Source organism: Protomyctophum parallelum (assembly GCF_964188405.1).
Source record: "Protomyctophum parallelum genome assembly, chromosome: 7".
NCBI lineage: Eukaryota > Metazoa > Chordata > Actinopteri > Myctophiformes > Myctophidae > Protomyctophum > Protomyctophum parallelum.
Window position 1 is genome coordinate 42,383,002 of NC_139705.1, and position 14,413 is coordinate 42,397,414.

Consider the following 14,413-nt stretch of genomic DNA (forward strand, 5'->3'; position numbering starts at 1 on the left):
CTTTTCTGAGTACTCAAATTTGATTAGGGAAAGGACAAAATGTCATCTTAATAAGGCAAATAAAACAATAAAATAAGTTACGTCTAAGAGTAAAATAATTTAAAAAATGGGGCGTAGAGGTGGGCTCAGTTGGCAGCGTCTCAAGTGGTGTGCTGTAGCCTACATTGTTATGGTAAAATACTAGAATGTGGATTGTGGAATGTTTGTATGATGACTGTTAGGTAGGGATAGGTCGAGCCTGGCTCATGGACTATTCACATCACCATGGTGCATCGGCAAGAATGTGTAGACAAGGAGATTTCTGTTTAAGACTTTATTTCCGTCACACATTTAGATTTGAGCAAGGAGGTGGTGAGGCATCACGGGTTATGGTTTTTACTAAGAAAGATAGAAACACATAATTATTATACAATCCAACAACATTTAATAACAATACACCAAGTGAATATTCTCTAAGGTTTGTGATCATTGCATTTCCCTGAAGTTCACAATAGGCCAAGCACATTTGCATTTGCATTACACAAACATATCTATACTATAAACTTCAAGGCAAGCAAGTAGCTATAATAGTCATTATCTCCATCACAAACCCAATAAAGTACAACATATGCATTCATGAATTTAACTGAACTCACTTCAGTGACGCATAACCATGGCCTGCTGAGACTCCAGAGCAGAGGCTCTCAGCTGGTTGCTGCTGCTGCCAAACAGGGACTGAGGGAACAGGCAGCATTATATATACCAGGCCACCAATGAGTTGAGTGAGGACAGCAGTGATTGGTGATTGGCAATGAGTACGAGCAGGTGAGGGGGGTGGATCCCATCCATGAGAAAAGGGGGAGGGTTGCTGACTAGATGACTCTTTTCTACAATGACATAGCAGCGTTTTCAACTTGCCTCAAAAGGACATGTCGGTTTTTTTGTTTCTGCATCTTTAGATTCAATCCAAAAATACAAACTATCAAAAAGTACATGGACCGTACTGGTTTACTGTCTGTACATGGACCGTACTGGTTTACTGTCTACTGTACTGTACATGGACCCGTACTGGTTTACTGTCTGTACTGGTTTACTGTCTACTGTACTGTACATGGACCCGTACTGGTTTACTGTCTACTGTACTGTACATGGACCCGTACTGGTTTACTGTCTACTGTACTGTACATGGACCCGTACTGGTTTACTGTCTACTGTACTGTACATGGACCCGTACTGGTTTACTGTCTACTGTACTGTACATGGACCCGTACTGGTTTACTGTCTACTGTACTGTACATGGAAGTACTGGTCTACTGTACTGTAAATTGAGTTAACAGCATGCATCCTCAGACCGAAATCCATTCAGTTACCTCAAATTGTGTATTCCTGCTGACACCAAGTGGCTAGACTGTGAATTGCATGGCTATGCCCACTAGTACAAAAGTGTATACAAAAGTCAATCCCAAGGGTTACCACCAGTAAGAAAAAGTTTTATATTTAGTCTTCTTGATCATTATGAGATTTTGTATTTAAAAAATGTTCATGAATTTGTTGGTGTTGAGATTTCCCCCACCTCATTTGTTGTCTGCTTTTCTGTGTAACCATGTAGCTCTGGTCCATAGCCTTAAGGAGACATATGACATGCTATGTAACCAGTACAAACCTAACCCAAAATAACATGTGTTAATTTATCGTAATGGACCAGTAAGGGTCCAATTAATCCGATTAGTACACTCTCACGAGTTAAACACATTCACCCCTATTGACGTAGATCTAAGTTATAGCCAATTCAGCAGTTTAGCGCCAGTGACATACATCTACGCCAAATGGTCCTTTTGATAGATTTCAGTTGTAATGCTACATACCGGCCGGTACATTAGCACTGTTTTGCTAATGGCAATGAAGTTGCTAGGCAATGAAGTAAACAGAAAATGTACCGTAAGCAAGATGGCCGCGACGTCCACTCCATGGTCCACTCGTTGTTGTAAACATCCTTTAGAATGCCGTTACCTCGGATTCCTTTCCCAGATTGTGCCCCTGGTCAAAACAAGCTTTTTTCGATGGCCCATAACCAAAGAACTGACTATCGCGACCACACAATGTCTTCTCCGGGTGAAAACAAAATAAGAGGGTCTGTCACAACACACATAGTTTTTCTACATTCGTTTCCGGTTTTTGGCTTTTGGCTTTCTCAAAATAAGAGTTCCACTGAGAAATGCTGGCATTTTTTTTTTTTTTAAGATATTTTTTTGCGGCTTACGCCTTTTATTGATTTTTGAAGGGACAGACAGTAGGCTGACAGGAAACGGGAGAGAGATGGGGGGATGACATGCAGTAAAGGCCGTGTCGGGTCCGGGAGTCGAACCCGCGGCACACTGCGACTGGATTACCAGTCTGGTGCCCAGACCGTTACGCTACGGCCTGGGCTGAAATGCTGGCATTTAAGAGATAATTATTGAATTAATAGCTGGCAGTGAATGTAGCCTACTGAGAATTTAAAGTTAACTGTGTGTACTGCAATGACCCAGAAGTCTATATTCATCAGATTACCTGCACGTTGCCACATGGATCAGAATAAAAGCTGAATCAACAGTGGAGTTGGTTTCTTGCTGGACTGAATCCATGTTCCCTAATTGGGCAAAGGCATTTGATTGTCAACTGGTGTGGGTTAAATCAGAACCCCAAACATGGCAACATGATTAGACAGAAATAGCTCCCGTCTGGATATATTGTGTAACGAGATACCGGCCCGGCTTTGATACGCATGCCCCGAAAATGAGCCCCAAGGAGCCATACAACCGCAGAATGTGAATGGCAAATCAAAGTGCATAAGAACGAATGTAAATCAGGTACGTTTTGCAGTCCAAATACAGTTTCTGTTCTTTGTTCTGGTGGTCTGCATCCATTATGTATCCGGTAGGCTATATAGGGCAGGGTTGGCCTGAAGGTCAGCGAGGTGAGTGGACCAGAGCGATGCGTCCAGGGGGATTGCCTAATGAAAGCTCCAGGCCAGCTGGGAAAATCTGGACGGGGGCGCAGTGAACAAATGTTAAGCCGTTTTCACTCGCTTCCCAATAACTACTGTTGACGTGCCCTTGAGCAAGGCACTTAACCTTTGAAACATACTGTACGCTCCGGCCGCGGTGCCAAGAGTAGGCCCCTTTACAAGACCATAGCAATTTACAAGTACAAAATATACATTCAGCGTGCGCGCGTGTGTTGTGTGTGTGTGTGTGTGTGTGTGTGTGTGTGTGCGACGTGCGTGCGTGCATGCATGTGTGTGTGTGTGTGTGTGTGTATGCTCAATGATTCTACAGTCGAGATACAAAATACAAAATGTAGAACAACTAAAACCATTGCAGCAAATCAGTGATGGCACTGGACTAATCAGATCAAATCTACTGTAAATATGGAACAGAGTTTTCAGCTGTGAAAATCATTCATCTCTACCAACAATGAGTATTTATTAGAAGATTAAAAAAACACAGGGATCAAACCGAATGAGAAACAAACCACTGCTTTGACAAGTGTAGTTTGTTTATTATGTGAGTGCACATTCCAGCCAAACTTTGATGTTGAAATACAGCATAATGGTTTCCAGAGATAACAGCAGGGAATTAAATGTCCTGAGGGTATCATAAACAAACATAAACGCATACAATTTGTACATATTGGACGCAATACATTGCTTAATTGTATGACCACTAGAATACTAAACCTTGGTGTTAAACCTGACATGCTAGTCTCTCTACGCACACAAACATATATTCTGCCCAGCCGAACAATATCAGCTTCTTGATAAGAAGATTTGTAAACTCTGTGGCACTTCAAAGATTATATTATTTACCATATTTGAAAGCACAAAATAGATCTTTCAAGTAGCCAAACTGAATATGTGACTGGTACTGAAAATAAGTAATATGGTTACATTTGCACAAACTCAGTATGCATGGCCACCAACATTAGTTACAAACTGTATTTACAACAATGCAAGATATGGTAGAAAAAGACATAAGGGGTCAAGGCATTCAGCTAAATCTTGCAAAGTCGTTCCACGTTTTCGTTCAAAAGGAGCTCCAAAAGGAGTCAATGATAAATACAAAAATATTATTAGGGGGTTCGAAGGGGGAAAAACAAAAATTCTGTCTTCTCTCATGATTACTCCACTCCTTTCATGAACTCCAAGAATTCTGAAGGGGGGAAAACACGTAGTGATTAATAGTTACTGAGACCTGAACTTTGAATAGCATTGAAAAGAGCCCATGTCAGTCCTTCCCTTCTCAGGGAATAAAATAAATGGAGATGCTATGGGAGTTTGGTCCAGGTTCACAATTAAAATATGGAAGGAAGTCCAGAAAGAATTTAAACTGCCACAACTATCATCGGGCCTGTCTTCAATTGGGTGCATGGGAGGTTTTGTGCCTTCAAGGCTAGACGCTTGGTTCCAGGGGTGGAGTTTGCTACGCCTGAGGTTTGTCCACCAGTTATAGATACCTCCAACTAAGACACTATTTACAAAGACATGATGACTGGGACAAAATTCAAACCCCTTCGAGTTTGGAATCTCTTTTTATGGACATACAAAAGCATGGTTCATTCACCAAAGTAATTTCTTCTTAGTAATCTTATATCAAACTCTGCTAGAAATGGTTCCCAATAATTCTATTTATATAAAAGCCAAGTGGGAGGCAGAAATACAAGAGATTTCACAAGAAGAATGGCTAGACGTCTGCACTGAAGTGCACAAAGTAACAAACTCTAATTCTTGGAGAGAATATCAATGGAACATTGTAAGCAGATTTTTAAGAAGACTCCATTATTGACTAGTAGAGCAGGCACTATACTCCTACAACTGAGTGCTGGCGGGAATGTGGTGAACAGATCGGTACGCAACCATACGCATATCTTTTGGACGTGTCCTAAGTTACAGCAATTCTGGAATAATGTTTTTAATGACATTAACAGAGTGTTTGACACTCAGATACCACAAGATTTCAAGACAGCTATTCGTGTACAGTACCTCCTCCAGATATTGTTAACAGCGGCCAAAAAGACTATCACAATAAATTGGCTAGGAAAACACCCTCCAACCCACAAACAATGGCTGAATAAAGTAAAAGAAAATAGAGATATGGAAGAAATTACTTATTTGGTGAGGCTACAAAATGAGCAATTTATTAAGAAATGGACGCCCTTCACACGCATTGAAATGTAACATTACCAAGATGTATATCTACAAAGAGATTATGAATGTTTAATGTGATATGATTGTACAATATGTGGGTAGATGCACACCGTGACAGTATTTATAAAAAATATGTATGGTACGTTCTGTAACTCGCATATACTATTTATCATTCTCTCTGATTGATGGACCCCCCCTTCCCCTCTTTTCTTTTTTTTTCATGTCCGTTGACTGAACTACTCGATCAGATGTTGTCTTTCATGTTTACATTTCTTCACTTTATTATTATTGTTAGTATTATTATTTATGATTATTATTATTTTTCAAATGTGTTACTTTTAATGTTGCTCTCCCTGGGGAGATAATGTGAATTTTGTACTGAGAACGAAAAGAATGATGCTATGCTGTGCTTGTATATAAAATGTATTGTCTACCCCGGCAATGACAATAAAAACAATACGTTGGAGGAAAAAAAAGAACAGAGCCCATGTCAAACAAATATCTCATTCTGTGTTTAGCACAGAATCCACTGAAATGTTTTTTTCTTTTTTCAAATGGGCAGTGGTTCCCAAACTTTTTAGCTTAAGACTCAAAACCTAAAGGAGTTAAATGTTTTCCAAACTAGTGTCACTTCGTGCTAATTTATGGATTTTCTTAGATTCTTATTAGATTCTATTAGATTCTTCATAAAATTACTGGGGAAAAAAGCATTGAATTTGTTTGTAATTCATGAAAATCTTTAGCTTTTTTGGGTATGTTTTTTGAAAATATTTAGAAATAATAATAGTTAAAAACTAAATGTAGGAAACCAAAAATAAAGGGACCCATAAACATGTGTGAGCGAACCAGTATAGTCTCGTGCAGCCAGACTGTTTTCCAAAATGCTTCCATCATACATTCATAGATTGTGGAATAGCTGTCTGGCTACGCAAGACTAGCGAACCAGTGATGTAGAGAGATAGGAAACCCAAGGGCAGAGAGATATGAGAGATGAGACGGGGGTTGAACTGAAACCAGCATCCTCACATTCTCAACCATGCACCCAGCTGAGCCCCCGGAATCGCATCCATTGAAACATTTAATCGTGGCATGAATTAAAGTCACACAAGGTTACGTGCAGTAGTAGAATGCTTTTGTATGTCGTGTGTGTAATTATTATTTCTCTCACCGTCGTAGTCGATTTTGCCGTCGTTGTTTTTGTCCCCGTCCTTCATCAGCTCCTCGATGTCGTCCTCTGTGATGGCTTCACCGGTCGATTCCAGCATCACTTTGAGTTCGTCCAGGTCGATGTAACCGTCTGCGTTCCTGTACGAAGGACGCAAAGAGTTCATGTACCTTCATGTTCCAAACACACTATGTCCATGTACTGAACAACACACCTTTAACATAGAGGAGTGTTCATGTGTTCATTCATGTATACCTACTAATATATTTAAACACTTTAAACCTACAGAGTACGTAGTTGACCGGAGTAGCTGACTGCCCACAGAATAAAGGTCAATACATGCTCCTTCCAATATCGGAGAATCTTCCAGTTCGGAAAGGCTACAATTTACAATTTACTACAGTTCGGAGAGTCAGGACCTCTGGACATCTGGTTCCTGGTTCCAAGGAAAGGTTCTGGGACCGCCTTCAGCCTTTCCCAAGCTCGGAATGACATCAAATTGTAGTTACATCACCTCCCTTTCCGAAGAAGGCTTTCGGACATGGGAAGGAGCATGTATATTGTGCTTAAGGACCCTAGGGTTCAAGTGGTGAACATAAGCAATGAGTTGCGTTCATGTGTTTCTGTACCTACTGTACAGTACACACACCTACAGTACACACACCTACAGTACACACACCTACAAAGTGCACAGCCATGGGGAGGGGGAAACTCAGTGTTTACCTTTTAGATCAAAGAGGCAAAGCCCTGCTGTAACATGATCATATTAGCGCGTGTGTGTGTGTGTGTGTGTGTGTGTGTGTGTGTGTGTGTGTGTGTGCGTGCGTGCGTGCGTGCGTGCATGTTTTATAACGCCACTATTAGCAGGTGTTGTGGCCAACACACAGTTTTTAGTACCCCGACAAGGTCCAATTCTCATTGTGAGGACCATGGGTGCATTTTTGTCATGCCATGTCCTGTTTTTGAGGGGCACTAGCCCATCCTATATATTCAGCTGTTAGTGTAGATGTCTGTCCTACACAAAGATTCCCATTGACAATGAATGGAGAATTCACGTCATATGTGTCTGAGCAAATCGGTATTTTTGCCGCTACATTTGACAGTGTGTTTGTCTGTCTATATCCAGCAAGAAAATTGCCCATATATGGTCATGTGCATGTGCATATGGGACTGACCGACTTCAAACCTTAATGAACTTAACGACTACAGACCTTCATGAAATTATGCTTTTGAAATCATCAAAGGCACCGCTCACTTCACACTTAAAAAAAAAAGTTTATCCCATGATTTTGTAACCCATTTTTCTACCCAGTGCCAATTTCCTAAGCTGTAATCCTGGGTGCTACTCTCCCTCTGCCAACCTGAGGAGAGTCCCGAACTGAGCTCATGCTTCCTTCAATGCATGAGGAGTGAGCAGGCTGCTTCTTATCACCTTATATGGGGGAGCTTCCTTGGTAGGACGTAGCACGAGGAAGGAACAAGTTATTCGGGGAGGCAGTATAGACCAGGATTGCATGTTTTTGTGAGGGTACCTACCCAAAGGGACACGGGGAGAACATGCAAACTCCACACAGAATTTGCCCCTTTCGCCAACCCCACCTAGGGTATGGGCGCTGATGACGTGGAGGAAAGAACACGCCCCCAGAATCTAACCCAGGACCTTCTAGCTGTGAGGCAACAGCACTACCCCCCACACTGCTCACTTCACTTCACTGTTTTGGGTGTACTTTTTGTGTAACAATCCCACAATTATTGGGGATTCTTCAAAGTCCAGAATTCAATGCCTGCTGTACAACAGAGCACTCGTTGTCAAGGAGGAAGCCAATCACTTTTCAATATAATAAAGCCAGACTTTCACCTCGCTGTCTTTCTGGGTTCTAAAATTCCATGCAGCGAAAAGCATTTAGGTGAAACATTTTGGAACTCACTTGTCAAACATGCGGAACAGATCTGCCAGTTCTTCCTCTGTCTTCCCTTTGCTGTCGTCCTTCATACATCTCACCATCATGACCAGGAACTCATCAAAGTCCACCGTCCCGCTCCCTGTGTACACATACCATGTCACGCCTTACAACAACTTTGACACCAGCTTCCTCAGCAAAGCACATTATATCTACAGAAAGTTATTTCTTTTTCTTCTTTTTTATATTCTTCTTGTTGTTGAGAGATGGGACACCTAATGGCCGCAGACGAGGGTAACACATGAGACATGACAGAGGATGGATTGAAACTAGACTGTTCGGGACTTGCATAACAGCATATCACCGGTGTTGGTTTCAGGAAATTAAAAATTAAAAAAAGAGAACCGGTGTTTAATTAGACCAATGTAGTTATTATAGTTACAAACTCTTGTCTAAATCTTTATATAATGCATGGAAAGTGTGTGTGTGTGTGTGTGTGTTTGTGTGTGTGTGTGTGTGTGTGTGTGTGTGTGTCCTCATGTAGAGAGAACCAATCAACTTCAAACTGGTGTGTATCAATGAGGATCGATGGTTTCACGCCTGTCCATCTGTCTGAGTATCTTTTATGTCTATTCATGGAAATACCCATACTTGTTTTCCTCTATTAACTTACAGTAGCCAATTCTTTTTTACAGCTTTTTCCTATAATGAATTGCATTTTTATTTTTTATTTGTTCCTATTCATCCCTCCCCACACACATTTCTGTGTCTTGTACCCGGCTGTACCCGGCTCATATGCCAGTGAGGAGCCTCTGTCAGTCTGTCCCACTCCACAATACGACGTCATAGGCTGATATAATAAAAGGCCTCTAAGTACTGTACTGTACTAGGTACTGTACAATGAGTACCATACCAGAGGAGCATGCGTTTCCTAAGGGCATCGTTTACAACGGCAATCAGCCTAGAATTTATAAAACTCAAAGACTTAACCACTTCCAACCTGACATCCTTATTTTGGGCATGTACAGATCTTGTAGATCAGCTATGTTCACTACTTTTGCGTGACACTGACATACGACAAAGAATAAAACAGGGCATTTATTTAAATTATTTTGCCTGACAGCGATGAGAAGGTCTGCACACTGACTGACTGGGCCACCAGGCACCCAATAAGTGTGCTGTTTAAACACCAAAGGCCTGTGACAATAAAATTGAAATAACACATATTACCCATAAAAACCCCAGGAAAGTGTTTCTTGTCTCCCAAACTTAATTAAAATAAGATCTGGTTGCAAAAAGTGTCCCTTTAATCTTAATCATCATTTAGGAGGATAATTTCCCCTCTGTTTGTGTTCTGTTGTTTTTAATTACCATCTTCATCCACCTCGTCAATCATCTCCTGGAGCTCCTCGGGTGTGGGGTTCTGCCCCAGCATCCTCATCACCTTTCCTAGCTCCTTGGTGCTGATGCAGCCATCCTCTGCATCCTGCACGAAGATGTCAAAGGCGGCCTTGAATTCTGCAAGGAAAAAAGAAGAGTCACTAGAAAGGATGAACAAATTAAAGCGGCACTATGTGACCCTTTTCGTGAATAAAATGTAATTTCGTCCAATCTGTTTAGTAGAGTATGATAAAACAATATTATAAAATAACAATTGGGGTGGTTGTATTTTGTCTCCCTGCTCTTCTATTGAGACATTTAGATTGTGTCAAGGCAAGGGTCATGTCTCATCTAGACAGTAGACACAGGCTCTGACACAAGGGTCATGTCTCACCTAGACAGTAGACACAGGCTCTGACACAAGGCTCATGTCTCATCTAGACAGTAGACACAGGCTCTGACACAAGGGTCATGTCTCATCTAGACAGTAGACACAGGCTCTGACACAAGGGTCATGTCTCACCTAGACAGTAGACACAGGCTCTGACACAAGGGTCATGTCTCATCTAGACAGTAGACACAGGCTCTGACACAAGGGTCATGTCTCATCTAGACAGTAGACACAGGGCTCTGACACAAGGGTCATGTCTCATCTAGACAGTAGACACAGGCTCTGACACAAGGGTCATGTCTCATCTAGACAGTAGACACAGGCTCTGACACAAGGGTCATGTCTCATCTAGACAGTAGACACAGGGCTCTGACACAAGGGTCATGTCTCATCTAGACAGTAGACACAGGGCTCTGACACAAGGGTCATGTCTCACCTAGACAGTAGACACAGGCTCTGACACAAGGGTCATGTCTCATCTAGACAGTAGACACAGGCTCTGACACAAGGGTCATGTCTCATCTAGACAGTAGACACAGGCTCTGACACAAGGGTCATGTCTCATCTAGACAGTAGACACAGGCTCTGACACAAGGATCATGTCTCATCTAGACAGTAGACACAGGCTCTGACACAAGGATCATGTCTCATCTAGACAGTAGACACAGGCTCTGACACAAGGGTCATGTCTCACCTAGACAGTAGACACAGGCTCTGACACAAATTCTGACCTGATGGTCAAGATTACATTTATTCCCTGAGCGAGCAAGCGGGCAGAAACTGGGTATAGAAGAGGAAAGTTACAGCTTTAAAGGTTTTATGACATTCATTTTCATTTACTTTTCTTTTTTCTTTTAGGTTTTATGACCTCAATTACACCCAAAAACCCTGAACTTTGAACATTCAGCGGATTTTCTGTGGTCTGAAGTTTTCTTTGGGGTTTGGAAGCCTTTTGAGCTACAATGAAAACAGGCAACACAGTGAAAACAGTGACATCTGCTGGCAAATACCATTGACATATATGGGATTTGCAGGATCTTACATCACAATCTGCCGGCAAATCAGAGCACCTGTTTGAGCCAGAAAACCCCAGATCACAGAAAATCTACTGAATGTTAAAAGTTCATGTTTTTTGGGTGCAATTGAGATTAGAAAACCTAAAGAAAATAAGAAAAATTCCAAAACCTTTTTTTTAATGTCACAATCCCTTTAAGAACTGTTAATAAATAAAATAGCAGTTTCACACTTGAATTAAGAAGTCCTTTTCTAGAGTTAGCGATGTGCATCAATAACACAATTACAAAACCATATTGTTGCATAGGCATATTCAACGTCTACAATATAAGAGTACTTTTTACGCACCATTTTTCTGCTCCTCTGTAAGCTGCTCAACCTGTAAAGAGTGAAAACATTTCAAGAGTAAATACAATAATACATTTATTGTACCCTCTGAGTTAGAGGTGCCATGTGTGTGGAATAACATCAGCTGATTCAGCTCATTCACTGGATTCTCAAACTTATTTTAATCACATGTAGACTACTACCAGTGACATGATCTGACATGATCAGTAGGCACGTTTGGTCATTTCAAACAAGACTTCAAAACAACAGCTTTTCAGCCGATTTCAGCATGCTAACTATCCAGGAAGTGAAACGCTTTAGTTTCTATTAGCTTGGTATACCCATCAAAGATGACATTGGTATGCAGCTTTCTGAACTGTCCACAGTGACATAGAGCGAATAGATAGAAATGTCGGCTACTTATAATGAGCATTAGTGAGGTCCATTGTATCTGAAGATATGGTTCAAAGTGCTTAATTAATACTTTGTATTGGCAGTATCCGTCACTGGTGTCAGTTGGTGTAAATAACTGAAGTTGTTTTTCAACAAACAACGCTTTAGGCCGCAAACGTTCTATTTTGGGTCGTGGTGCTTGGTCTTCCTTGACACAACATAGAAACTATACATCAAATGTCTGGGACAGTGAGTGAAGGAGTTAAAAATAAATGGATGGAACCGAAACCGCAGATAAAGCAGACAATACCACAGTGCTTTAAATTAGCATAGCAGCGGATCTGTCTCAACAATGGAGCACTAATCCTGGAAAAGCTACCGCGAATGAGAGAGCGAGACAGCTGCTTATGTAAGAGTTAATGTCCTCCGTCCACTATGAATTAAACACAGGCGCGCACACGCAGATCACGCACGAGCACGAGCACGCCCACACACACACACACACACACACACACACACACACACACACACACACACACACACACACACACACACACACACACACACACACACACACACACACACACACACTCCTCTGGTGGTGATGAAATATGAACATGGCCACACAGGGACATTCCAGTGTGTTTTGGTAGTCTCTTAGCGAACAACAGGACCAGAGTGAAGGGAGCAGCCCACGCCGCATGCAGCCGTCCAGGCAGAGATAGACAGATAACCATACAGCTCTTATGGGGATCACAGATAATGCTGGAATTCAGCCTTGGGTGGGGGCGGGGTCCTCTCCTCTGGCACCACAGGAACACGAATGCAGGAGCGTCTGAGCAACTGGGCCAAAATTAGCCCCACAAAGTGGGACTGGTCCATTTGTAGCCATGAATGACCCGTTGGACCACAAGCTTTGGTACGTGGCCCGTGAGCCATCGGAGTGGCCCCTGAGTGCGCCCCCCCCCCACCTCATCCAGCCTGATAGGACTGAAGTAGGAGAAACTTCTAGAGACGTATATGGAGTCCAGGCTCCTCTGACACGGCCGGGTGTCGATGAGGAGACGGTGTACCATGCCTGATAGCGCCGGTATTTGTTGTCACCCGTCTGTGTAATGTCAGATAGACTAACACCCAACAGGAGAGGACAAAACAAAGTGTGCGTGCCAACATTTGTGATAATATCATACTGTATAATATGCTGTTTGGATCCATAATATGACATCGGAATGAATTGTCATGCATCCCTAACTATCGGATCTGTTGTACTAAAGAATTAAGTTATTAAAGGACAACTTCAGCAGTTTTCTTTTAACCATTTTATTTGTACTCTGTCTGTGTGGAAGGCTCTGGGCAGTTCAGAAACCTGTCTTCAAGTTCCAGTGACATCATCAATGGGGAATCCAACCTAATAGAAACGGCAGGCTTTTCTTTTTTCAAATCTGCCTAACGATGATGTCACTGGAAGACAGGTTTCTGAACTGCCCACAGCCCTTCTAGGAGACACAGACTGAGTAGAAAAAGTCTGAGGGAGAGATTTCGTTCATCCTCAAAGATTCCGACTCACACAGCTTCAGTGAACACAGATGGGTTACATTATGGACGTAGGCCTACATTTTGCGTTATGTGTTCATTAACAATGAACATCCATCGAGCGATGATGAGGTTAAAACCTTTCTTTAAACTTGAATTTAACTTGAACTTGACTGGTCCAACCTTCAGTAACATCCTCTGTGTTCATTTAGCTGAGAGAGAGAGAGAGAGAGAGATAGGAATGGAAAGCAAATAGTCTTCAACGCGGCAGATAGTAAACAAAAGTATACTTTGGTTAAGGAGACTGGACCTACCGCGGCCTTGTAGATGTCATTCATGTTGCTGCCCGTCTGTCCGTCCTCGCGTCCGTCCGATGCTGTCCTGCACAGAGGAGGGAGCCAGCGTCCAGCTCAGAGCAGGACGTTGGCCTCAGCACTGAGGGGTTTTATAGACTGGAGCCTGGCACCGTCTGGACCCTCCCTCCTTCCCTTGTGTGCATGTGTGTGTGTGCGCGCGTTTGTGTGCACGCACGTGCGTGTGGGTGCGCGTGGGTGTGCGCGGGTGTGTGTGTGCGCATGCGAGTGTGTGTGCGTGACATTTGTCCAATCAGTCACAATCACTGGGCTCAGATAAAAATGTTTCTGCTCTTGGGGAAGGGCGGGGGGGGCAGGGGGGGGGGGTGCACACTTTGGAATGGAATGGAGTGTGTTGTTGTGGTTGAGGGTGGTGGTGGGGGGGCACACATGGTGAACCCTAATCTCCTGGGAGGGAGGGGGGCTATAGAGACACTCAACATTCCAGCAGAACCGGAGAAGAGGCGCAGAGGGCCGTGCGGACGCCCACACCCCCAGGACACCCCGTCTCCTACAGTGTAGGAGACGGGGTGTCCTGGGGGGCAACAATGATGCAAATTGCAAAACCGGAACCGCATGGCAGCCCACTAAGCCCTGCAGTGGAGGGTCGGAGTTACTTGTTTTCAACGAAAATAAAAGCCTGGCTACCGAGGCTACTTCTGTTCAAATCAAACGGCACACCTGGTCATTTCAAACGGCACACTAAAGTGCCGTGGCACACATGTTGGGAAACACTGTCCTACACCACCACACCCCAAAGACACCCCATCTCCCACACACCGAGGACACCCA

The 14,413-nt window shown here is 42.9% G+C and overlaps 1 protein-coding gene across 1 annotated transcript; it reads right to left on the bottom strand.

The window, feature by feature from the left end:
• Nucleotides 1-3,504: 3,504 nt before the first annotated feature.
• tnnc1a (troponin C type 1a (slow)) lies at nt 3,505-13,696 on the bottom strand. Its single transcript, XM_083769223.1, has 6 exons — nt 13,583-13,696; nt 11,364-11,394; nt 9,602-9,748; nt 8,258-8,372; nt 6,333-6,469; nt 3,505-4,169 (listed from the first exon to the last, which is right to left on the bottom strand). The coding sequence occupies exons 1-6, from the start codon at nt 13,604-13,606 to the stop codon at nt 4,138-4,140; spliced, it is 486 nt and encodes a 161-aa protein (XP_083625349.1). The 5' UTR covers nt 13,607-13,696; the 3' UTR covers nt 3,505-4,137.
• Nucleotides 13,697-14,413: the final 717 nt, after the last annotated feature.

Excerpts from the sequence above, each read along its gene's own strand:
- tnnc1a (XM_083769223.1), bottom strand. The coding sequence starts at position 13,606 with ATGAATGACATCTACAAGGCCGCG. Across the intron at positions 6,470-8,257 it reads CTGTTCCGCATGTTTGACAA|GAACGCAGACGGTTACATCG; the intron begins GTGAGTTCCAAA and ends TCCTTCGTACAG. Across the intron at positions 4,170-6,332 it reads CGGCAAAATCGACTACGACG|AATTCTTGGAGTTCATGAAA; the intron begins GTGAGAGAAATA and ends TCCCCCCTTCAG.